The sequence below is a fragment of the Balaenoptera acutorostrata genome, chromosome X (genome assembly GCF_949987535.1).
Source record: "Balaenoptera acutorostrata chromosome X, mBalAcu1.1, whole genome shotgun sequence".
NCBI lineage: Eukaryota > Metazoa > Chordata > Mammalia > Artiodactyla > Balaenopteridae > Balaenoptera > Balaenoptera acutorostrata.
In genome coordinates, this window is record NC_080085.1 from 116,337,844 (window position 1) to 116,364,508 (window position 26,665).

Sequence of the window (26,665 nt, forward strand, 5' to 3'; positions counted from 1 at the left end):
ATTGTTATTATAGTATAGAAATAGTTACATGGAAAGATGGCTATAATACATTACATGAAAGAGCAGTGTAATCCACTTTTTAAATATATACACACACACCTATATATGTACAATGCTGAACAAAAGTATGTAAGATTATATACTAAAACGTTAATAGTAGTTATCCTCTGGGGGATAGAATGTGGGTCATTTTATTTTCTACTTTTTCATTTCTTCGTGGTTTTTTTTTTCATTTTAGCTAATAAACATGTATACTCATTTGTATAGTAAAAACTTATTTTAAAAAAAGAATATCTTGAAACAAAGTTTGCTCTATTACATTCCATCTCAATGGGTAAGCATCGATCCACTATCTATAGACTTTTAAGATCTTATATCTGAGTAGATTTCAAAACCTAGAAACAAATGCTGTAGGCAACAGCTTATAACTTTTCTGTCCATCTGGTCATAGTGGTATCAGTAGTTATTGCAGAGGAAGTGGAAGAGATAGTAACCTGTTTCTATTAATACTACTTATTTTAATTGTGTGTGTGTCTGTGTGTCTGTGTGTCTGTGTGTATTCACTGAAACATTTACTGAGTGTCTACTGTCTTGTTGGGGGATACAGGGTTGAGGTAGAATACGCATAAGCCCTACCCTCAGAGAGATCATTCTCTAGTAAAGGAGACCCACGTTAATCAAATAACCATCATATATCACTACCAACTTGATAAGTGCTAGAAAGAAAAAACACAGGATCCCAGGAGAGGGAATACTGTAGAACCTGGTCTAATCTGATAATTACATTTCGGTTAATCAGGTCCAGTACTAATGCTAAAGAACTTCAACCAAAGGAGGGAAGCACGATAAACATCCTGATTTCATCATTTTTGTTCTCCTTCCTCTCCTAATCAACTCAATGAAATCAGAGTCTGCCATTGCTAGTTAGATCTAGAGGCTATGTTAACTCATTCAGACCACTAGAGGACCATGCAGAAAACATATACTATTTAGTCTTAAATATACATATAGACACAGAGAAAGAATGAAAACACACACAAATGTTATTAGCAGTTTTCTCTGAATGACAAGATTATGAGTGGGTATATTAGAACATTTCAATATTAATTAAATTATATTAAAGCATAAAAAGCATTTTTTAAATGTATATGTACCAGATATGTGACATTCAATACCACAAAGCAGATATTATATTTCATATACAATTATGCTTATAAATGTACGAGAGGGAATAACAAAAACAATGGCTACCATGCATTTGGTTCCTATAGAGCAGCACAGGCCTGAGTTCTTCACAGTCCTCACCGAATTTAACCCTCTTTAATTCATGGCTCAGAGAGAAGTGAGTTGCCCTTGGTAACAAAGAGAGGAGGTGGTAGAGCTGGGACTTAGACTCAAGTCTGCCTGAAGGCAGAGTGCATGCCCGTCTCACTATGCCCCTCTGCTTCTCGCCTAGATGTTTTGTCCTTTCAAAAGGGATGACCATAAGGCTAGCTAGGGAGTCCAGAAAGACTGGTATCTAGTAGGCAATTAATAATGTTTAAATTTTAATTTAAATTTAGAAAAAGATGTGCACTGATTTACCTAACTCCCTTACCGGCCCTTTTCTTTGATCAAAAGCCACGTCTGTCTGGAGAATTCATACAGGCAATCTCCTCCAAGAACCTCTACCCTCCAGTTGGAATTAATCTCTTCCAACCTCACAGGCATTTTGTTTTTTCACTTTGTCTCCTTCTTCTAAGAGGGCATTCAAACTGTGTAAGCTTTGAGCCTTAAAAAACCTGGATTCACCCCTATTCCCTTAGAAACCTGCTAAAATTTTTCTTACCTCATTTCCCATAGGATGCCTTGTACCCAAATTACTCACGCATAAAAGTCTCAGTTTCTGAAATTTGAGCTACTTGAAGGTAGGCATGAGGTAGTTTTTATCTTTGAATCCCCTACAATACCTGCCTTCAGACGTGCTAGGTACTTGCTCAGCAAATGCTTTTAGTTAAATATAATAGAATTCCCCTGCAAGAAAGAAAGCTAGAACTGGGGAGATTGTCTGTGACCATGAAACAAAATACACAGTGGCTATAAAACACATGGTGATTAAGGGCACAGGCCCTGGAGCTGTACGTCCTGGGTTCAATTCCTGTCTCTGCCATTTATCTATTGGCTGTGCAACTTTAGACAACTTACTTAATCTCTCTAAGCCTCCACTTCCTCAGCAATAAAATGAGGCTAATAATAGTACCAACTTCATTGGGTTGTTGTGAGGTCTAAATGAGATAATATAAGTAAAACACTTCAGAACAGGACATTTTTCATTCATCTCTCCCTGGCTTAAATACATATTCAGTGAGGAGGTGTCTGATTCTCACCCCAAGCCTTCAACTTTCTCTTCTCCACACCAGCTCCACATCTCCTACCTATGCCACCTAGACTCATTCAAACCCAGCCCAAGTGACTCCAGAGCCTGCCCTCTTAAACTTACACTCCACTGCTGAACTGGGAAGCAAAGGAGCAGACTAAAGGTATGAAACCCCATTCGTCCTTTGCAGGTAGTCTAGATGTAAGCTGATGGAGCCCGGAACTAAAATCAGAGAAACAGAGCTAGAAGGCAACGGCATGTGATCAGTGAGACAACTGAGGCCCAGGGAGGGCAAAGGGGAACAGAATGTAGGGAAAAGATGGGGGGGAAGTATGAAAGAAGAAACAAGAGCTGGTGACTGACTGAAAGAGGAGACAGGGAAAAGCAGGAGTATGAGGGTGTGCCGCAGCCCCTGGAAGCATCTCACAGTCAGTGGAAGGAAAGGTGTTTTTAATTTCTACGTTACCACTTCCAGCTTAGAGGAAAATTGTTTCTACCTCCACTCGATTGACAGGAGAATTCAAATCTCTCAAACATATGCTTCATTACTCAAATATCAGGTACTGCAATTCAGTGAGACAGAAAGAGGAGAAGGAACATACGTTTTCAGAAAGTAAACAAATCCCAGTGGGGGAGGGGTGGGGAATAATCACTCTGCGCAAAAGTGGTATTTTTCCTGGAAGCTTCTAGAGGGCAGGGACAATGTCCTTTAATTTGCTTTGTTGGGCCCACTAGTGAGAAGGAGGGCCATGATAATGGCAGCTATAGGGGGGAGTTCAGAGCCCTACTGAACCAAGGGGCACGCGCTGGGGTAAGGAGTTAATCTACATAATCTCCTCACCTCACTGTTGGCCCAAGAACACTCCGCACCCACCATTTTTGTAGGCTCTTTTTATTAAACAGTTTTCGGTCTAATGACTGACTTCTAAATCAATAGAGGGCACAGGAAAGGTTTACAACTCTCCCCAGCCTCTGGCTCTGCTAAAGCCACAGAATTCTGAAACTGAATTAAATCCAGAAAGTTCTTAGTTTAAAACCAAAATAACTTTAAACACCCAGTTTCCAGTTGTTTTTCCAACAGCACTAATAATTAAAGAATCACATTTTTTATAACTTTGTAACCAAAATATCTCTTTGAGTCAACTCCATAAAAGTACACTAATTAAAGCCAGCATCTTCTGGCCTCTGATGAGAAATTCACCCTTTTATAATGGGATTACTAGAGCTTTGCTGTACAGATGAGTGGTTTGATTAATAATTTACATTTCTGAGGATATATAACCTCACTCATGGTCATGGTCTGCGTTCCTAAAATTCTCCTATTCAGTTTAATGTCATTATATTTGGCCCCGGCAAATGAATTAAGTTCTGATTAGACATCAATGTAATTATTCTCTCCCGTATACGTTATTTTCAAAAAAGAAAGGGTTGTGACGGAACGGCCGGCAGTTTGAGGGGAGGAGTTCAGTGCAGCTCAGCATGGGCAGGAGCTGTCAGACTAGTCGAGAGGAAAAAGGCGTGAAATGGAGAAAAATTGCTCAGTACTCACTTAAAATCCCCACTACATTATAACAACTAAATTAACAAATGATTGAACCTCAAAAACATGTTTATCAACACTCAAGCAATTATTTAGTCACATATTAACTGTGAAGGGAAAGAGCTTTGCTTGAATAGTGTCCCTAAACAGTTATTTCAAGCAGAAATGACTGGAGAAATTGCTCTGAGCTGATGGAAGACGGTGTTCTAACCAAGGGCAATTTTACTTAGGGGGAGAGGGAGAGACAGGAATCTGACAGAAAAAAAGTGGAAGAACTGCCAAGAGCAGATGGAAACAGAAAATAAGGGAGCAGAGAAACAGAAGACGCACAGCAACCCTGCTTCCTCCCCCTTGATCTCCTCCGCAGACAGCAGGTAGGAGAAAGCCTTCCAACGCTGGATGAAGATAGTACTTTTCTTCCTCTCTGCCATGATAGCGTGCACCAGAAAATGCAACAAAAATACGACCTGAACACAACAACGCCTTCGTGATCTAGCCTCTTGCTTGTGTGTAAAATATACCAGAGAGGTATATTTGGAAGAGAAGCTTCAGGAAGCTGAAAAAAGGATTGCTCCTGGAAGTATTGACATTTCAAAGAGCTCAGCTTCACATCTAAGAATGCATAAAATAAACCCCTCTTTCAAATGGTCCTTTGCCTAAGTGCTCTCTCACCTGTGCACTGGAGCTGCTTCAACATCATCTACATGGGGCAAAAGTTGTTGAATTACATCATGAAGTCCAGCTTTGTCTAGGATTATGTCTGTAATGGTAATGCATCATTTACCTGGCCCCACGTGGGGTGAAGTGGTCCACAAAAATGAGCTGTCTAGATAATAATGCATGTATATAGTGCCTTACAGTTTTCAAGACATTTTCACATATATTCTCTCTACTCCTGAGGAAAGCAGGACTGTAATTATTATCCCCATTTTGCAGATAAGAAAACTGAGGCTATTAGAGTCTAAGTAACCACCCAAAGTCATAAAGGCCATAAACAGAGAACTAGAATTAGAACTTAGATTTTTCTGACTCCAAGTCCAGTGTTTCTTCCATTGCCTTGAAGCACCAAAAATATTTTTAGCCGTTCAAAATGGAAATATTAAGGGAAAAACAGTGAACATAACTTGATCTTTCCTTATCAAGTCACAGCCATCACTAGGAACATTAGTTGTTGGATCTATTATAACATAGGGGCTACTGAGACAGGTAGGGATATACCCCTCTATAAAATGCCCCCAACTGCCACATTCAGTGAGTTCTTGAGTCACTTTTATGTCCTCCACTCTTACTGTCACTCGTTAACTTCTTGCTGCTCATATGTACCTCCCTCTGGCAGTCTTTCAAAGCCCTTCTAGTTAACTGCTTATCTACTACTGGCTGGAAAACTAGAAAATCAAGCTTGTAAAGACTGTGCATAAATTCAGAACGGTAGTAGGCTCTGAACAAGGACCCAGGAGCTCTCAGATGAGTCAACTACATAAAGCAGGAGCTCCATGTCGTTTTAGGTACACAGAGATGTTTTCTGCTTAACCACCATTTCTCCTCTCTGATGAAGAGAGTTCAAGTTGTGAGAGAGACAACTTCCAGAAAAGCGAAGTGTTGCTGCATTCTGAAAAGTCTGTTCTCACTCAAAGTCAGTGGTACCCTGGGGAAGACTGGAATCCTCCAGCGTACAGAAAAAACCCGGACATACCCCAAATATTTCCTGATGGTACAAGGTTGAAAGTTATAATGAAATTCTACAAGGAAAATAGAACTCAAGGCTTGAAAGTGTAGAGGTGGTGGAGATATGATGAAAAACTCAGAATTCTATCCCATTTTTCTTCTCAAGGACCACAAATCCTACAATTTCTTAATTTTGTTTTACCTCAAGCACACTAAGAACAGGAAAACCATGTCACATGATGGCTTGAAAGAAGCTGTGGCATCAGTGAGTTTCCTCATCTGTAAAATGGAGATAATTACAGTATGAACCTCATAGGGCTGCTGGGAAAATTAAATGAGATAATTATGTAAAAGTAAGCATCATATAGTAGGTACTTAATAAACTGTCACTATTATTATTATCATTATCATCATCATCATCATCATTATTAGGTAGGGGAGAAGAAAAAGAGAAGAAAATCTACTTTCAGGGAAGTTTTTCAAAAAACAATTAATTAAGCAGAAACAAAAAACGATTGTGCTGCCCCATTTTACTAAGCGCATCAAAGTAAATTAAGTTTAGGAAACGAGGCAATGCAAAGATTGAAAATAAAGAACAACTTTTTTAAATGCTTCAATCATTATCAAAACAACATTAGCAATAGAGCACTCCAACCACTGTAGCAAAGGGCCCCAGGCTCATTTATGAGGGCAAAGGCTTCCTGCAAACGAAGACATAAACTCCAAATCGAGGCAGCAAGGATTGCTCGTGGAACTGTGCACATATTTGCAGAAAGCACTCACTGCTTAATACCCCCAATGTGAACTAGTGAAGGAACCCTAAAGAGATTGTGGATCTAGGCCAAGATCAAGATGAGATATCTTCAACTTCATGTGGTGAAAACAGCTCACATCACATTTCATAGGAGTGAAGTATTGGAGCAATTTTCTCAACAATTTATTCTACCAGAATCTTGGGGAGGGGGTGTATTTTAGGGAAAAAGCAACTGTGTCCCCCAATTTAAATTCATTGGAGTACTAAGTAGTTATAAGAAAAAAGTGAATACTCTCTTTTTCTCAGCAATCAGTAATACATCATCTTGTAGCAGTCCCTGATTTTAGTCTTGTCTCTCCAGACAAGGAGACAATCCTACAGAAAGTATTTGGGGCAATGTCTCTACAAACATGGCATAATTGCCTTGAGGTCTAGGACCATGTTTTATTTTGTTCTTATGGGGTTTATTTTTTCTAAGAGCGAAGCAGGAAAAGAATAAGAAGAGAGAATGAAACAAGGTAAAGAATGAGTACATATGGTGACAAGGTAGAAGGCACCGGCAGTGAGTTCAGACATTAGTTGTCTCCATGTTCCTTCGCTAGGGTTGTCCTTCTGCCTGTCCCCACAATTTGAGAAATAATATATTTATATGTATGTGTGTGTGTGTGTGTATGAGAGAGAGAGAGAACGAGTAGGTGCTGCCCCCTACTCTCTACCCTCTGTTCACATGACAAGTGTTCAGCTTCCATTCTATAGCAGCCATATCTGGAAGCTAATCCAATCAAAATCTTGTCACAACTTCCTTTCTCTCCTAGTCTTGTGCTGTTCCAGAACTAGAAAACACAACATGCAAAATGCAGAACTGGACAGAGACGTGAACGCTGACATGCAAGGCCCTCAGATAGACAGCCATGTCAGCTACTCTTCACGCCAGAATACCAGCGTGATCACTCCACCACCCCCATCCAGCCAGGCAATGGTAAGATAACATCTGTGGGCTTGGTTATTCTGGGAATGAAACAAATCACAAATACTCCATTCTAGAAAAGCACCTCCACAACCCATAGAGTAAGATTCAGCCCTCCACTTCAACTCGATTCTCATGTCGTATCACTTCTCATCACTCCACTTTCAGCCAGTAGATCAGCTCCAAAATCAATCTAAGAAGTACATGAATGGTACATGTATTTTTAAAATGAGCTTAAATGATTCATTCTTTTGCCAAATTGTTAGTCTCAACAAACTCTTCACAAGAGTCTGACTGCATAAATAGGTTAACAAATACTTCAAGCTTCTGTATTATACTTCATATAATCAACCCAACATCCCGAGGCTTTGACCCAAGAAACTGTTGTGAATGTATGTTTTATTAGCTAATTTGAATAATTTTCTCAGCTAATTCTAAGTATTTTATTATAATACACAAAATAAGCTATAATCAACCCACCTTACAATTCAAACAGGTTAATTCTTATAAAGGTGCCATAAATCTAAAGATTTCGAATGTCAAGTAGTCAGAAGCGTTATTTTTCGATCTGATCCCAATTCTCTCCTTGTGGGACAAGAAGAAGGCAGCTGATTCCATCTGCTTAAGGAAGGATAGAAGAAAGCCCCAATATCCATAATTAACTTTCTTTCACAGGAAGTGGCGTAATGAGGTAGTTAAAAGCATACACTCTGAGAGCCAGGCCACCTGGGTTGAAATCCTACTTTCCCTATTTATTAGCTGTGTGACCTTGGGCAAGTTACGTAACCATTCTGTGCCTTGAGTTTTCATCCATAAAATGGGGAAACTAATACTACTACTTACTTCATAGGGTTTATTGTGAGGATTAAATGAATTAATATATGTAAAACACTTAAAAGGGTACCTAGCACATAATGCTATATAAGTGTTTGCTCTCACCACTACCATCATCCTCCTACCTGGGTCTCTGAATCAGGGGAGATACTCCCCATCCAGCTATGACAGTCCTACAAGTTAATAAGGAGAAATGCAATTTCCTACCCATTCTGGCAACACTACAACAGCTATCTTTTACAGTCATACACAGGTGCAGTAAGAACTGAGACTCAGAAAAAGAGCAAAGATAATCACTCACACAAATGAGAAAATGTAGGGCCATTAAGCCAGTTTTTCCCTCTTAAATGGAAATAGTCCCAATGGTCAGAAAGAGTTTGTGCATGTTCCACAAATATCCAACTAACTCCTGGAGAAAATGGTATTTAAGTAAACATTTTTGTTTTTTAAACAAGTTTTATGGGCTAGTGGAGGGAAAGTACCATTTATTCTTTCTTCAGAGATTTCATCCTTTACATACAGGTAAACAGAATGTCCTGGGACAATGATTTTTGACAATACCCACCTTTCCAAAGATTGTAATGCAGCTTCTCTAAAAACCATGTTTTTCCTTAACCAGAATCTCTCACTGGGAGGTTTGTTTGGTTTTTGTTAATTTTAATTTTTATTTGTTTTTTGGCTGTGTTGGGTCTTCATTGCTGCATGCGGGCTTTCTCTAGTTGCGGCAAGCTGGGGCTACTCTTCGTTGCCGTGCGTGGGCTTCTCATTGCAGTGGCTTCTCTTGTTGTGGAGCACGGGCTCTAGGCACACGGGCTCAGTAGTTGTGGCTCACAGGCTCAGTAGCTGTGGCGCACGGGCTTAGTTGCTCCACGGCGTGTGGGATTTTCCCAGACCAGGGATCGAACCCGTGTCCCCTGCATTGGCAGGCGGATTCTCAACCACTGCGCCACCAGGGAAGTCCCTCACTGGGAGGTTTTTATAACAAGTATTAATGTTGGAATGGTAATTTATAAATTATACTTAGCGTTTGAAAGCCCAGTGCCCAAATAATGATGCCATTGAGCAGCACATCTCAAATGGTCCCCAGAACTCACCTTGGAAAACTGCAGCATTCTGAATAATTAAGAACTTGAGCTCCATACTTGCAGACTGAAGCAGCTGTTCCATGTTCAATCGTGCTGTTAGTTGGTATTTTTCTTCCATCTTTCTTGAGCAGCATGTTGGGCCCTTGGGGAGACATACTTGCAAATCTGATCCTGAAACAAACAAGTTTTTCATGTTTCAGTAAGCACAGTGTCACACACACACACACACACACACACGGGAGGCAAACAAGGCAAAACAATGCATTTCTTTTAAAATACAGTAAAATCTTGATTATCCAAAATCAGTGTTTATCTTAACTAATCCCTGCTTTCTCCCAATTATCTTTATGACTGATTCTTTTTGAATAACCGTAAGAATTAATTGCCTAGGTTTGACTCATAAATGTTGTATAAACTAATTTATAGCACAAAGTATACGTCACTGAACACCAATATTTAATTTGTCTGTTAAAAGACCAATCTTCACTCCTACAATTTCTTTTTCTTGATTGTAATTTATGAATGAAAACACAACCAAGAAGCCACTTTCAAACTCCCAGTTACGATTTCCTAATGAAATGTATGTCTGGCCAATCCAATGTCGCTAACATTAACATTCAATCACCAAAATCCCTTACAACTCTTAACAATTCTAGCTCTAACACAAATGCCAACCTCTTGTTCCTCTGAATTCCTGAGCTACCTTGTCACCACCTCCCTTATGATGCAGAATGCTTTTTTATTCCTGTATCTCGATAAAGATTTGCCAAATGAATAATCTTCTTGATTATTCCAAAGTTAGGGAATCAGAACCTCTTCTCAGTCCTCAACCAATGTGACCCTTTGCAGTCCTCACAGTTAACCAATCCCTCCTTAAAACACTCCCCCCTCCTTGCTTTAGTGAACCTACCCAGTTCACTAAACCTATCCACACACACCCCATATACCCACATACACCCCCCCCCCACTGCTATGGCTATTCTTTTATATATATTTTTTTTAATATTTATTTATTTTACTTATTTATTTCGGCTGCGCTGCATCTTCACTGCTGCACACAGGATCTTTTAGTTGCGGCATGCAGACCCTTAGTTGTGGCATGCAGGTGGGATCTAGTTCCCCGACCAGGGATAGAACCCAGGCCCCCTGCATTGGGAGCATGGAGTCTTACCCGCTGGACCACCAGGGAAGTCTCACTATGGCTATTCTTACCTATCTTTTCTTGCTTCCTCTTCTTCTGCCTATCACATAAATGTTGTTGACCCTCTTTCTCATTCTACATCTCTACCCAACCCCAATGATCTTATCTAACCCCTGTGATTGCTGAACTCTCTAATCCTACCTTCACCTTTCTTCTGAGCTCCAAAATCCCACATTTTCAACTACTCTGTGGGAATCTGAAATTCAGCAGACCCCAAACTGAACTCAGTATATCCCATATGAACACACACAAAGTTACGTCTCCTGTATTCTGTATCTCAGTTAATGATTATCATCTACCAAGTTTCCCCATAATAAAAACACTTTTTGTTGTTTTCAGCTCTTCGCTGGTGACTCAACACACTTCTGTATCCATGGAAGTCATCAGCATATAAAAGAAAATTGAAGCCATGGGAGTAGGTGAGAGTCATTCAACAAATATTTTATTGGGTATCCACTATGTGACAAGCACTGTGGATACAGCAGTCTGTAAAGTCCCTGCCCTCGTGGAGCTTATATTCTGGGAGACAACAAACTACATATGTAAGGTCAAGCAGTGATAAGTACTACAGAGAAAATAAAACTAAGTAAGGAAGCAAAAACAAACTGTGGTATATACACACAATGGAATACTACTCAGCCATAAAAAGAAATAAACTATTGATACATGCCACCACACGGATGAACGCCAAAAACATTATGCTCGGTGAAAGAAGCCAAATTTTAAAAATTACATACTGTATGGTTCCATCTAGAAAGTGAAAATTAATCTATGGTGACAGAAAGCAGTTCAGCAGTTGTTGGCGGAGATGAAGCAGTTCAGCGGGTGAGAGTGAGGAAATTTGGGGGAGTGATAGATATGTTCATTATTTTGATTGTGATGACTGTTTCATGGCTGTAAACATATGTCGAATTTATCAAACTGTACCTTTAAAATATGTATAGCTTATGGTATGTCAATTATACCTCAATATAGCTGCTGTTTTTTAATGTTTAAAAAACAAAGTAAGGGGCTTCTCTGGTGGCGCAGTGGTTGAGAATCTGCCTGCCAATGCAGGGGACACGGGTTCGAGCCCTGGTCTGGGAAGATCCCACATGCCGCGGAGCAACTGGGCCCGTGAGCCACAATTACTGAGCCTGCACGTCTGGAGCCTGTGCTCCACAAGAGAGGCCGCGATAGTGAGAGGCCCGCACACCGTGATGAAGAGTGGCCCCCGCTTGCCGCAACTAGAGAAAGCCCTCGCACAGAAACGAAGACCCAACACAGCCATAAATAAAATAAATAAATAATTATTTAAAAAAAAACAAAGTAAGGTAGGTAGGGAATGTGGTGATTGCAGGGACGATTCTATTTATGTAGGGTAATCAGGGATGGCTTCTTTCATAAGGTGACATTTGAGGAGAAATGAGGGAAACAACGGAGAGTCCCAAGATTTTATATCCTCTACCAATACTAGCAAATATTAGGGCTCAATGCATATTTAAGTCCAATCTCCTTCTTCTGTAACTCCTGTTTTACTCAAACTTTCCCTTCAATAAGCATTTGTTGAGCTCTTCTGTGGTGGCCATGAAAATGTGCATCTCAGACCTCCTACCGCAGGGAGTGTAACTGATGAACGGTCCCAGCTGCTGTGCTCTAAATTCAACGCCATGTTGTGCCCAGGCCACAATCCCTAGGGGCTGCTCCCAGCCAATGACTGAGCATGGCAAAGATGCCAAGTCCTGTGAGACACAGGACTTTGCTGACAGGCATTTTGACTTGAGGACTCCCCACTGACCTTGACAAAACTATACTGCAGTTTACATTCTCTCTACTCAACCTTCCTTCCTTCCTTCCCTCTCTCCTCCACAGGGGTCAGACCTACACCACAGTCGAATGGCTCATTTCCTTCCCAAGTGTTTTCCCCAAGAAACTTCTTGCACATCTAGTGCTATATTGGCATCTGCTTCTCAGAGGACCCAGTCTAACATATCTTCTGTGTGCCAAGCACTGTGCTACATGGTAGAGGTACAGCTTTCAACAAGAGAGACGTGGTCCTTATCCCAAGGAGCGCACTGTCTAGAGGGGTTAACAGAGATGAATACCTAGTGCATATAACTGGGTGCGATAAAGCGACATAGTTAGCTAGGATGACAAAACATGTATATGGGCTATCCCCCCAAGGGGGGACACCCCCAAAGTTCCATAAAGTCCTTGGCAAAGTAAGCTTTCATAATAAACATCAAATCTTACTGAAGTGAGGCTAGAAAGCATATTCAGACATTTTAGACAGCTTTTCAATGACTGAGGTGTTTTTTTTTTTTAAAAAAAAAAAAGGTGGGGGGAACTAGTTAGCCCTAAGTTACCAGAAAATTTATTTTTGTTACAATCTCTGATTTCCCTAGGAATTCCAGTTATCATGGCCCTAATGTATGTATCCAAGTTTTCTTAATTTAGGAATGAAATTCATCAAGTTCAACCTCACATGACATCACTGTTGAAGTCCACAGTATTGACTCCAAGCTCTCCACTTCCTCCTCCTCAAGGGAGCTGCTGACAAAAGTAGTAAAGGAGAGCATGGATAATACGTATCACCAAACCTAACCCAGCACTGCAGTTTATAGTACTGGATGGAAAGGTGACGTTTAATGTGTCAAAATACAATTTGGGGTCTGGAGACACAGAGTTCAGATTTATCTCCTATAAATGTCAATCTCATATACAAGCCTTAAACCAATTTTAAATAGGGTCTAAGCTCAAAGGCTTTATGATTATCTTCAGAAAAAGAAAAAAACAGAGCTAGTTCTAGCTCACTGTGTTCTTTCTACATGAGGTTACAAAATGTAATGCTATTCTAGAAGTAGAAACTGATTCAGTTTATTGGACCAAGTAGGGAAAGAGTCCCCTTGGGGACAAGTGGCTAATCTAGATTTAAACAAGGGTAGTTGGAACACATGTGTAGATATGAAAAATCCTATATAGCAGGTACTTTCCAAACACCAATTTATTTTCTTAGTAAACTGATGCCTAAATAGTGTGTTTAAAATACCTGTATTTGCATACATTCATAAAATTAAATGTTATAGATAAAATTCTTTGTGTTGCTAAATTTTCATTGGTGATGATTTCCAGTTTTCAAGAATGGTAGGGTTTATTTGGCAGGGTGGCTGTTAGTACTGTTCTTACTCCCACCAGCTCTAGCTAGTGGGAGTTATAAAATAATAGGGCTCAGATCTTTTCTTTGTGAAGTGCTGTGAGTTGCTTACATCTTAGAAGGTAACAAACTGCCACTCAATGTACCAACAGAAGCCCAGGAATGACTCTTTAAATGACCATGACGCCAGTTTGGTTTGCCTTAATATGATAATTCATGAAGTAACTTAGAGCATGCATAGGGGTACCCCTTCCCTGAGTTGGTCAAATCTCATCATTGTATAAACTCCTACTACCTCAGGAATTCAGTTAGCCAAAATCTTTAAAGGGCTAAAACCTCAAATGAGAACTTATGGGAAAACATGTCAGATGTCATGAAGAAAGGTACGTGTTATATCCAAATATAAGAAATGTATATATAGCAATATTTATCCTCCCACCAACTTATCACAGCCTGGTTAATCAATAAACCAGTATAATTGATCTGGGGGCTAAGAGTTAGCTATAGATTTGAGGAAATAAAACATCTATAAACTGATAAGAATTCACGATTTCCAAACCAGGAAGGAGAGAAATAAATGCCAAAGGGAAAAACATTTTGTTTTAAGTAAATTTCATATAACTCACAGGCCAGCTTAAAATAAGCCTCAGTACATGATAGCATAAGGAACAAAGTGGGCCAGGAAAGCTAGACACACCTAAATGAAATGACAAAAATGAAATATAACCATTTTAATGCATGAACATGCCCATGAAAGAAACAAGACAGAAAGAACACACAAAACAGAAAGAAATAGAGAAAGAATTTAGAGGGGGATCCTCATCAACAAAACAAAGAATTACTCTGGGAACCAAATCCCAAGTGGGATGAATAAAAAGTAGAACCGAGGGCAAATGACTAAGGAGGTACACTGAGAACTGGTACATACTTGTGTGAATAAAAGCAGAAAGGCCAATTCAAGAAATAAGATGTAACTTACAAAAGACATAGTAAGTAGCAAAGCATTCTTTAAGTATGTCAGGAACAAAAGAAGGTTAAGGGAAAATAGCTCCTTTATTAGATGGGAAGGAAAAGTAATCACAGACCACACTCGTCAAAGAGGTGCTCACATTTTTTTTTTTTTGTAAAAATGGAATTCAGCTGGGAAATGGGAATAGAGACAAGCACTATAGCCTGGGATGGAGATAAGGAGAAGACTTAGCAATTGACTATTCGAATGAGTCAGAAAGGTTCAACTCTTTAGGGCTTAATAAGTTGCATTCCCAGATGCTAAAAAAAAAAAAAAATTAACTGAAGTCATTACAGGGCTGCTAGTTCCCATTTATTCTGGAGGATTAAAAAGTGCCTTCATACTATAATCTCCTCTCCTAGATTTTTAGTTCCTGAAGAGCAGAGAATGACTCTCATCTCCTTTGGGATGCCCCGTCGTTCTCAGCCAGCCCTGTACATGTAGTGGTGCATTAATGAGGGCTGCAGACTGAGAACACAGAAAGAACACTTTCTGTCTGTCTGATCTAAAAAGAAGGAGTGGAGGCAGATGACCCTGAAAATGTTACATCTGTATGCTTTGATCTTGGAAAAATATTTTAAAATACCACAAAAATCAATTTCCAAACATCTTGAAGATTCACAAATAGATGTTTCGCTTGAAGAAACTATGAAGTAATTTATTTCTAGTTATTTTGAGACAATGTCTTGCTTGCAGAGTGGGTCCAGTTCTGGGTCTTACAACTGAGAAGGGATATTTGAGTTATGGAAGCTTTTCTCTGGAGGATTATTCCCATGTGTATCCAAGCTGGGCACCCTTACCAGTTGCTTTCCCTTCCAGAGGCTAAATCACAGGTGGTCCACCGAAAGCTCCCTCCGATGTGTACTCTTGTGTGAGGGGATCTCTTAGGTGTGGCTACCTGTGGCCTTGCCTTCTTGACCTGTAACACAGACTCTCTCCTTTGGGCCTAGTTCTTACTCTTTTTGGCTCCATTCAAGGACTTGACATTTTAGACTGCTTCTGGTTTCTCTTAGCCACCTCCGCCAGGACTGGGACTTCAGTTCCTCTCTGCCATGCAGTCACAGGTGCACCACACTACTCACCTGGACACCCCATTCCAGGCCTGAGCTCTGTCCCAAATTGGAAGAGGATAGTGAACACTATATACGAGGCTGTTTAATTGTATCTGTTCTACTGGATTTTATTCCAAGTCAGTAAGTATTAACGGCCTGGAGGCCAGCATCATGGTAGGCAAAACACTTATGGTCCCTCTGGTCAAGTAGCTTACAATTCAGTCCTAGCCCCACCACTTACTAGCTTGCAACCAAGGGTAGATTACTTAACCTCTACATGCCTTTTCGTCCCTATTATCAATACCACTTACCTTGCAGAGCTGTTTGCAAGGACTGAGTGAGATTATGCATGTAAAGCTCTTAGCCTACTTGGTACAAGGTAAATATTCAATATATGTTAAGTAAAATTAAAATAAACAAAAAACAAATTCATGCTAAGAGACCAGACTTTCACACACAAAAATAGCTAGAGAACAGTAAAAGCTGATATATGGTTAGGTGACAAAATATGCAGTATATTTTCTGAGGTGACAGAAATAGTCTATATTTTAATTGAGGTGGTAGTTACATGGGTATATAAAGTTGTCAAAACTCAGTAAATTCTTCACTCAAAATGAGTGTACTTTATTATTTATAAATTATATTTCAATAAAGCGGAATTTTCAAATATGTAATATAGACAACATTTGCTAGATAAGTAAATGCTCACCAGAGGCTCTAGGGGTCAAAGAAGACTTCCGGGAGGAGGTAGGGCTTGAGCTACACGGTAAAAGATGAGAAGGCCAATGGGTGAAATGCATTTGGCACCTGTGGAATAGTGGGGCAAGAATAACCTGCCTGGAGAGAAGCTAGAATCTGGGGTATAGCTAGCTTATCAGGCAAGATGGGCCAGAGTCTGAAGGGCCTTGAATGCAGGCAAAAGACTATGGGCTTGACTCCATGGACAGTAAAGAACCACTGTTGAGTCTCAAGCAGAGGCATAAAATGATGAAGGGTGCTGTTGAGGAAGATTAGTCTTACAGCTTGAAATTGGGAAGTGAGCTAAATAACCCCTCAAGGTCACTTCCAGCCCTCTGATTCTCCAATTACCTTTATTATGTTCTATATGTTGGTTATTTTACTACACTGCAATTTTAGCTAATGACTATAAATTGTCAAAAATCACATTTAAAAACACACTAAAGAACAGAAGAAATATTAATGTAGACCTTTATTCTTATACTTTTCTAAAAGCAGATAGAACATATTCAAACAGCAACAGAAGAGACTAAATCGTCAGGGCTCAGTAACAATGAAAATTGAAATCTTTTCCATATATATACGTGTGTGTGTGTGTGTGTGTGTGTGTGTGTGTGTGTGTGTGTGTGTGTATGATGATTTCACACATTTTATTGCCCAGGTCTGCTTTATGAATGGCAGATTTTTTTGCTAATGAACGTATGCTGTGCTAAAAACAATAATGTAATATTATCATTAAAGTAATATTATGCAAAGGAATGAATGATATCCAAAACTGGTTGCTTCATGACTTATAGGGAAAATAATAGATGCCTATTAGAATTATCCAAAGGATTAAGTGCAGGTTGCTCTACAAATGAATGAAAAAATAACTTATCAACCATTTCTAAAAGGTTTTTTTTTAACAGAGGACAAGTCAATTTGCCATCCAGAAATATTAACTAATTTCCTTAGCATATAACAGTGACTTGCTATTAGAACGGTGCCTTTTCCCCTAATTAATCATTATCTAAATCAAATCTTACATGCTCATTAATTTCTTACTAATCAAGATAGGAATACAGATGAAAGAAATGGCTGCATTTGAAACCAGTGAGGAAAGTGAGGATTGCTGGTGGAAGAAATCGTCTTAGGGAACCCAGATGAAGGTTACCCTTCTGTTATTTAGCCTGAAAGAACATGACCTTGCAGAGGGCACACCTGGGTATCACGAGCTCAGACTTTAAATCAAAGATCATGCCTGGGGCCGCGACAGACTCTGCCTCTGTAAAAGGCAGGCCAAAATGTCGCTACCACATTGGAGTACTGGGAGTTTAAAGCAACCCTGGAGATAAGCCATTCTCTAAGCCTGAGAATTAAAGAACGAATTACCTTTATCTCTACTGCCAACTGTCAATTAACTGCATATCATTTCATGCCCAGTAAAGGTTGAATCCCTAGATCACTACACTCTCCCACAAAGAGGTTCTTTCTGGACCACATTCCCAACCAGCAGTCAAACATGTGCTCTGGGAGCACAAATTCACTGATTACATTCAGCCTTCCAAAGTGGTGAACAATTCATTCATACAACATTTACAGAATGCCTACTTTGTGCTAGGGTCTCTGCCCAACCCAAGGAATACAGTAATGAACAGGACACAGTCCCCGCCCTGGGGTTCACAGATTGGTCCAGGAAATGGACTCCCAAACTATCAATAACTAGAAACTTCTAGGTCACTCTGGACACCTCATTCACCCTCATCCCCTATAGCCAACTGTCACTAAATCCTACTGGTTATGCTTTTTAAATATCCCTCATCATTCACCTCCTTTCCATCCTTGCCTCATCACCTCACCTCTTTTCACTTGGAAAACTATTACAGCCTCTAAACTGGCCTTCCTGCCTCTACCCTCTCTTCCACCCAGGCCGGAGAGAGACGTTGCTAAAGTACATATCTGATCACATCGTTCTCCTTCTTAAAAACGGAGCAAAGACACAGGGGTGTGAAAGTGGGTGGCATATACAGGCATTGCCAAGGAACCTGGTAAGGCTAGAAGGAAAAGAGAGCTGGTGAAAAGTGGCTGGGGCCGGATGGGGAGGAGCTATGTGAGCCCTGCCCCCAGATGATTCCTAGTTATCTTCGGCTATTTTTTGTTTGTTGTCTTTTTACATTTTTTTCCAGCTTTACTGAGGTATAATTGACTCTGAGTTATCTTTGGATTGGATTCTCACAGGAGAGAGTGTTCGCGGGGGCAGAGATGCACTCCACAAGCTTTCTGTCCTTTGAACTCCCATAGCACTCCGCAGCCTTTATAAAGACACTTCTCACACTCTCTAACTTGCATCATAGTTACATTTGCATGCCTTATCTTCGCTAGATTTAAGTTCCTTGAGGGAAAGACCCTTGACTGACTTATCTTTGTATCTCAAGGGGCTCGCTGACGTTTGGGCTTGATGCCCTCCCCTTTGACTTGGAAACAATGCCAGAACTTCAAGAGAGTTCAGTTTTAAAGGAACCAGGTCAGATTAATTGATGCTAATAGAGCAACTCGTAGAAGAACAGTATTCCAGGAAAAATAAAGAATCCTCAGAGCCCAAAATGGAGCTCTCTCTCACCTCCTCTTCTCCCTTATTCTCTTCCCTCCACCCCGCCCCCCCCCACACATTATTTAGACAGGGTAAAAACCCTAATAAAAACAGAATTGGGTTGGAGGATATGCCAGTTGGGATAAAGAATCTATTTATTTATTTATTTGTTTTTTTATTTATTTTTGGCTGCGTTGGGTCTTCGTTGCCGCACGCGGGCTTTCTCTAGTTGCAGCGAGCGGGGGCTACTCTTCGTTGCGGTGGCTTCTCTTGCTGTGGAGCACGGGCTCTAGGCATGCGGGCTTCAGTAGTTGCGGTGTGTGGTCTCAGTAGTTGTGGCGCACGGGCTTAGTTGCCCCACAGCATGTGGGATCTTCCCGGACCAGGGCTCGAACCCGTGTCCCCTGCATTGGCAGGCAGATTCTTAACAACTGCGCCACCAGGGAAGTCCCGGGATAAAGAATCTTTTAGAATTCTGCCAGAGGGACTAAACCAAGGCAATTTTCCTGTCTCCCCCTAGTCACTCTTTCACTAATCGTTATTCTACTCAGGTAAGTAGTGGAGATCCCATCTTTTAGGAGATGTATAATTTTTATTTTTCAGATACAGTGTTCAAATACGCAGACCTGAAGCATAGCTGAGAATTTCAACACCCTAGGCCCAATCTAAGTGCTAGGCCATTTCCCCTGTGTATGAAATCACATCGGGGGGGAAAAAGAACCCTTCCCTACCAAGACTAAAGTGTTATTATCTGTTCTGCTACCAAATCAGCTGTGTGACTCTACCAAATACTTTTTCAGATCTGGGCCTGACTAGATGACCCTGCAGACAATTTCAGGTCTGAGAGTCTGCTTCCAACTATAGGTCTACCAATAGTCACTAAGCCCATTCTAGACTAGGCATTGGGAGGACACAAAAGAAGCAAAGGACCTGCCTCTGTCCTTCTAAGAAGGCTCTGTCAATAGCACTCGACAATAGCTATACATGAACATGGATATGAGGCCAAGGCAAAGACCAACAACTCAGCCTTTTCAGTGCTTCACCCCATGTAATAACCACATTCCCTTTTATATACCCCTTTGTCTCCAGAGGCCAACTAATGTCAGATAGCTTCCTGATGGATGGCACGCAACAGCAAAGGGAAGGACTCTGGAATCAGACCAGGTTGTGAGTCCCAGCTCCACCACGTAACAACTGCGTGATCTTAGGCAAGTTACTGAATCTCTGAGCCTCAGCTTCCTTATCTATAAAACGGGAACAATAACACCTACCTCTCCAGGTGGTTGTGAGAATTAAACTCCTATTTAATGTTTCCCAAACACATGCCTTCATTTCCTGCTTCCCTATTTTGTTCATGCTATTTCTGTCCCAGGAGTGCTCTTCCCCTAGCTTCAGCTATTAAAACCTTCTCATCCATAAGGTCTCTCTCAAGTGTCTCTTTCATAATGTTTGTCTCTCCTCCCCCAGGTACCCTCTCCACCAAATAAACCCCAGGAGCTGTCAACTCTCTGAATTTTCAGCACACTTTGTACTTCTAATACTGCATTTTGCAATCTAGCTTTTATAGCTATTGTTATACTTTTATTACCCCTACCATTAAATTGTAAGTTTCTGTAGGCAGGAACAATATCTTGGCCACCTTTGTATTCCCTGACATGGCATAGTACCCGGAATATAGTAGACACTCAATTAATGCTCGTTGAATGGATGAACAAATACTCAACAGTTAGACCCTGCTTCCTATAGATAGTAAGCTCCTTATGTCTTGAGGCATTCAAGCATAATTTGGGTAGCAATGTCAGAGATACCACAAAAGGGACTCCTGCACTATGTAGCATGCTGAGCCTGGTGACCTCCAACGTTCCTTTCTCTCTGCGTTTCCATGAAGACCACACTCTAACTCACTAATCTCTTTACACGCCAAGACTGTCACTGCCACAAATGTTAGAACTGGTCCTTTTGTCATAAACAAGTGTGACAGTATTTCTTCAGAGAATGTCTCATCTGTGACAACTATATATTTACCATTCTGCATGCCAGTTGTACCTAAAACTCAGTATACCTGACCCTAAAAAGGCAGTCTTTTGCTTCACAGATGTCTCTGGCTTCTAAAACTCCCTGTACCTGATGTTTCTGCAAACCACAAAGACTAGGTAGAAGGCTACGGTAGACTGAAAGCACACCATCACCTTGACCCTACAAGTCCTGTGAAAAGGTTTTTCAAGTGACTAATAAGCAACGATTGCCTTCTTACGGCTAAAGTGTTTAGAAAAATATTTTTTTTAAGAAAAAAAGTCCAATAAGGCCATGAGTTAAAGACACAAAGTCCATGCTGAATAATAATACGGTAGCCTATTCAGTTTCAGAACTCTTCTTCTGATCCAGAGTGACTAGGTAAGTCATTTCACTCCCCAGGTCCTTGACTTAACCATTTAGAAAGTAGGTTAACAGCAGTTGCCACCCACATCCCTTTCAGGAAACACACTGAAATTTTATAACCAACTTTAAGCTTCCCTAGAACAAGTTCCCCTTAGACTAGAGAGCTCTGGTAAATTGGTATGATTCAAGAGGCCCAGAAAGTTCTCTTCTGTAGTGGACTGAATGGTGCCCCCCAAAAAGATTATGTCCATGTACTAACCCCTAGAACCAGTGAATGTGACCTTATTTGGAAAAAAAGGGTCTTGCAGATGTAATTAAATTAAGGATCTCAAGATGAGGTCATCCTGGATAATCCAGGTGAGCCCTAAATCCCATGACATGTCCTTATGAATGACACACAGAGGAGAGACACAGGAAGACTAGAAGGCCATGTGAAGACAGAGGCAGACATTGGAGTGATGCAGCCACAAGCCAAGGAAGGCCTGGAGCCAACAGAAGCTGGAAGAGGCCAGCAAGGATTCTCCTAAAGCCCTTGGCAGGAATGCAGCCCTGCTGACACCTTGATTTTGTACTTCTAGCCTCCAGAACTGTGAGATAATAAATTCAGTTGTTTTAAGCCACCAAATTTCTGGTAATTTGTTATGGCAGCCCTAGGAAACCAGTACACCCTCCCTCTCCCACCTGTAAGTACCTGCCTAGTAATGTCTAAATGTTTCATCATGGGTGTTACTACTTGGTTAAGCAATTTCATCAGGTGTTGTCTTAAAGCGTAACATTCCTTGAGTAATTCCCTCATACCTCAAGGCTAAAGAGTTTACCTGGGAGCTTCCTGGAGCACAGGAAAGAGGGGGTGTGGTGGGGGAGTTAACCCAGCACACCTGGATACAGACAAGGGGCGATGTCAAAGGGAAAGATTAAAAAAAGATCAAACGGGCCAAAACCAAATTTTATCTATGCTCAGCCTTGAGAAAGTCATATTGACGAAGCCCAAATGCTACTTTAACAGCATAGTCCCATACTATGAAACGGAAGTCTTGCAGAAGCAAAAAATAACAATATTGCCTCAGTCCTTGGTTCATATTCCAGAAAGTCTGTTAGGAGGGCGCTCAGACTAATCCAAATGCCTCATTCTCGCTGCTCAAATGTGTTTGTTTTCAACGTATGGACACCAAGGGGGGAAAGCGGGGCCGGGGGGCGGGGGCGGTGATGGGATGAATTGGGAGTTTGGGATTGACATGTATACACTGATGTGTATAAAATAGATAACTAATGAGAACCTGCTGTATAAAAAATAAAATAAAATTCAAAAAAAATGTTTGTTTTCTTAAGCCTGATAAATTAGGTGTATTTTGTATACATGAAAAAAAGCATTTTAAGCTATTAGCAATCAAATAATCACAAAGAGAGCTGGGCAGCAATGGAATATGCCTATCAGTCTGGGCCTCCAGCCCAACCCTGAATTTGGTAGGAGTTTCTCTTCACATTGTACCTGCCCTAGTCTTCCAGCACTTCTGGAGACGCTGTTTAACCAGCTCCCAGGCAAATCTTTCTGATGCCCAATTGCCCTTACTGTTAAGATGCTTCTCCCAGCTCTAATGGCTAACCTAAATTTCAGTTTCAAGCCATTGCACCTTGTAATTACTTTCTCAGCCACTGTAAATAATCTGTGCCCTCTATTCTATCTTTCCCCTTTCCCTATGATAGGGACCTGTGGAAAAGGGAGTCAGTTGCCTTGTTAGTACAACATACACACTGCACCTGAGCAAAATGCAACCAAAAGAAAATCAAACACTCACTCTTGATCCCTGAGTGAGAAACAACGTTATTGATCTTTTCCTTTTTCCTATCCTTCAGCTGATCTGAGTGTCTACACTGACATGCTCTAGTGCTGTGGCATTTATGCCATCTTGGGGACTAGCTGTGTAAATGCTCCAGTAATTTTATACAACTTCAACATACTGTTGTGTTAGAACTTGAGTATCTGAAGGACTGAGAAGGACAGATTTTCCTCCTCCTTCTCCTCCCCCCACTCTCATGTAATATGAATCAAAATCTTCACTAATTGGCCCTCCTCCTGCCTGTTACTGAAGTCTAGACTTGGTGGCAACCCCTTCTGTGGAAGAGATTTAATGAAGGAGAAAGTGCATGGGAGGGGAATTGGCAAGCAAACCACTGCAAAGCAGCTATAAGAAATTTGGAGGCACAAGGAGTTTTGGGTAAGCTGAGACTGGAAACTAAAGGATATTGTTTCAAACACACACAGATGCACACACACACACACACACACACACACACGTTGGTGAATTCACTATGCCCTGAACCAAATGTTTCCTAAAATTGAGGAAATTTTAAGTTGCATTAATGCAACACATAAAAGAGTTTTCAATGATGCTCAGTAGTGACTTTTTTCCTCCTTGCTTTCTTTGGGAGCCATGAAAAACAAAAATAAATTACCCAAACAGGTAATTTGGGGATTTGCCTTCCATTCCCATGATTTCACCGAAAAACTCAAAAATTTCTAATAGTAACTTCATTCTCCTGTCAAGCTGGGGGTGATTCAGATACAGAGCTCTCCAGAGCCCAGTGTGGGCTCCAAGAGGGAGTGCCAGGAGGGCTCCAGATCAAGCTGAAAGAACCAAGCCTGGATCCAGGATCTCCCCGTGGGCTGCTAGTATTATATGACCTGCCTCCTGAAAGCCACCAGCTCTCAAGACTGCAGCAATTTGGTTTGGGAATGTCTGCCTCATTTAATTTTTACATTTTTTCAAGAAAGAACTGAAATAAAGTAGAAATGACATGGGAACTATGGAGCCAATTCTCCCAAAACCCTGCTGACCGCGCATGTATGTCTAAGGAGTGCGGGGTTCAAGGTAGCTGAGGCTACAGTCAACTAGGGCAGTGGTGGAAACAGTGTGATGCAGTCACTGAGGCAGTTCAACTCAGAGACGATAACCTTCACTGAACGGGAAAATCAAATGCCCGTGACCCCAGGCTGCTGAGCTGCATTTGGGATGCAGCATTCCCACAGATTCAAGCCATCGCTCTTCCCAGGCCCTCCTCCTTCCCCTCAACAGATACGGAGACCCTCCATGCATGGTCCTCATCTGTCTCCATGTCTGCCTCCCCCGCCAAGAACAGAGAGAGTGGAGTTTTTTTCTTCGAATCCCCAGCATCTCACACATACTGGGTTCTCAAAACTGGTTTCAGAAGTAATCCCCAGAAATGCTGAGCCCACCACAAGAGTAGTGATTAGGAACCTGGTTCTGAAACCAGACTGAGTGGATTTAATTCATTTTGTAGCTATCTGACCTTGTACAAGTCACTAAATTTCTGTAAGCCTCGGTTTGCTTATCTGTAAAATGGGAGAAATAATAACACCCACCTGGTAGTTCTATTGTGAGGATTAAATGGGATGTTGCCCATAAAGGGCTCAGCATAGCGCCTGGCTCAATAAATGTTAATGATTATTAGCACTGCCCCCACCACAGGTGCTCAATAAAAACTTGCTGAATTGAAGTCACACCAGTGGGAATGACTAGCAGATGTGAAGGCAGCCTGAGTTGTTTTTTTTTTAACGTTTTTCCCCACCTCACTCTACACCAGATGACCTCTGAGAATTTTTTTTCTTTTTCTTTTCTTTTTCTTTCTTTCTTTGTTTTTTGTTTTTGTTGTTGTTGTTGTTGTTGTTGTTGTTGTGAAAAAGGATAGAATAGGGGATAGTTAGGCTCCGCTTTTGCTGATCTTCAGTTTTTCATTCAGGGCAGAAAACCAAGCCTGGCAAAGCCAGGCAGATGATATTCTGAGAAATATGACACGGCTATTAAAAACCCTAAATGAAAGTTGTGTAATGAGCATGAATCTGAATACATTTAAATTTCCTCTAGATCCAGTAATTCCAGCGTCATCCTTATATATTTTTTAAGTGTTCTTTTGCAAATGTGAGAAGACCAAAGCCCTAAAAGATAGCAGAATTTTTCCAAGGGTGGAGGTTGGGTTGAGGGTAGGGAGGGGTGCACAATTGTCATGAAAATTAACCCCTGAAAATGCACAGGATTTTATTACCAAATGGATGCCTGAGGAGATTACTAGATTTTTAGGGTCTTTACTATCAAGAGAGCAACCTGCATGCCTGAAATAATTAAGAAGAAGAAACTCAATTATCTAGTAAACTGAAATTTCAAACCGCCCTGCTTACCTAAATGAGAAAAGCTGCTTAGACTAAAGCGTCATTACTTCTATTTAAACAAGCCTTAGCAAAGATATACAAGGAGCTAAGGAATGGGACCCCACATTCTTCCCTAAGCCACAACAATGCCTGTTTATGTAAATACGATTTTCAATAACAGAACAGAATCTGAAAAAAATGTTTGCATTATTGTCTCTGAAAAAATGCAAATGCAGAAGATGAAACTCAAGGGGCTTTCACTACGATTGGGCACAGAATACCCTAAAATATTTATCCTATGCGAGTCTGAGCCTGGATTCCAAGTGGATCTAAGAAACAAGCAATGACTCAAAAGGTCTGAGTACAGTATGAAGAAGCACCAAGGTTTCTCTGACTCCATGGCAAGTGAGTGCATATTTATTCAAAAACTCAGTTTAAAAAGAAATAAAAGTAGTAGTAGATATCTATTTACATTTATTTGGCAGCCCCTTCCAAAATCTGGGCCAGAATATAAATACCCTTGCCTCCATCATCACCATCTGACAATCAGACACTCTGGCCACATGACCATAACAACCTCCAGGCGCAAACTAAAAGCTCATTAAAGACTATATGAAGGCTATTTATAGAAGAGCTAAACAAAGAAGGAAAGAACTACTAGCAAAATTAATTAGACTGTTCATACTTTTGACAACTATTACTATTTGTTTGAACTCAAGTGTCCAGTTCCTTTACTGACTGGTATTGATGACTACAGAGACGCCACGTATCCAGAGTTTTCAACTGACCCTGTAGTTTTTTGGTTCAAGAACTCAGGTTTTGACCTATATTCTGTATATCAGCCTTCCTGTTGCTGTTTAGGCAGCTGATAAGAGGCAGAAATCCTTCTTGCTCATTAGGCCATTAGCTGCTGTTAAGCAAAGGGCTCAGGGAAGGGGCTGTTCAGTGGCCCAGAGGAATGTGCCAAACTCCACATAGAAAGCCAGCCCCGATTTGGGGTTAAGAATTTAACCTTAAAAGGCTGGCAAGTCATAAATTTGCCTGAGGTTCATATATACGTGTGACTTTCACAGTTTATATTTCCTAGCCAGGACTCAAAGTCAAAACATGCCCCTGATTAATGAATGGTACTAATTGTTATTCCTGACTTGAGAACATTAGTCTTTATCCAAAATATTTTCTTAAAAAACACACAATCTCATACTTAAAACTCTCTGG

The 26,665-nt window shown here is 40.7% G+C and overlaps 1 protein-coding gene across 1 annotated transcript in view; it reads right to left on the reverse strand.

Annotated features, from left to right (window-relative positions):
• GPC3 (glypican 3) overlaps positions 1-26,665 on the reverse strand; it is a 430,336-nt gene that overhangs the window by 389,010 nt on the left and 14,661 nt on the right. Inside the window, exon 2 of the mRNA XM_057538135.1 lies at positions 9,211-9,372. Coding sequence (XP_057394118.1) covers positions 9,211-9,372 — 162 coding nt within the window. The remainder of the gene's footprint in view (positions 1-9,210; positions 9,373-26,665) is intronic.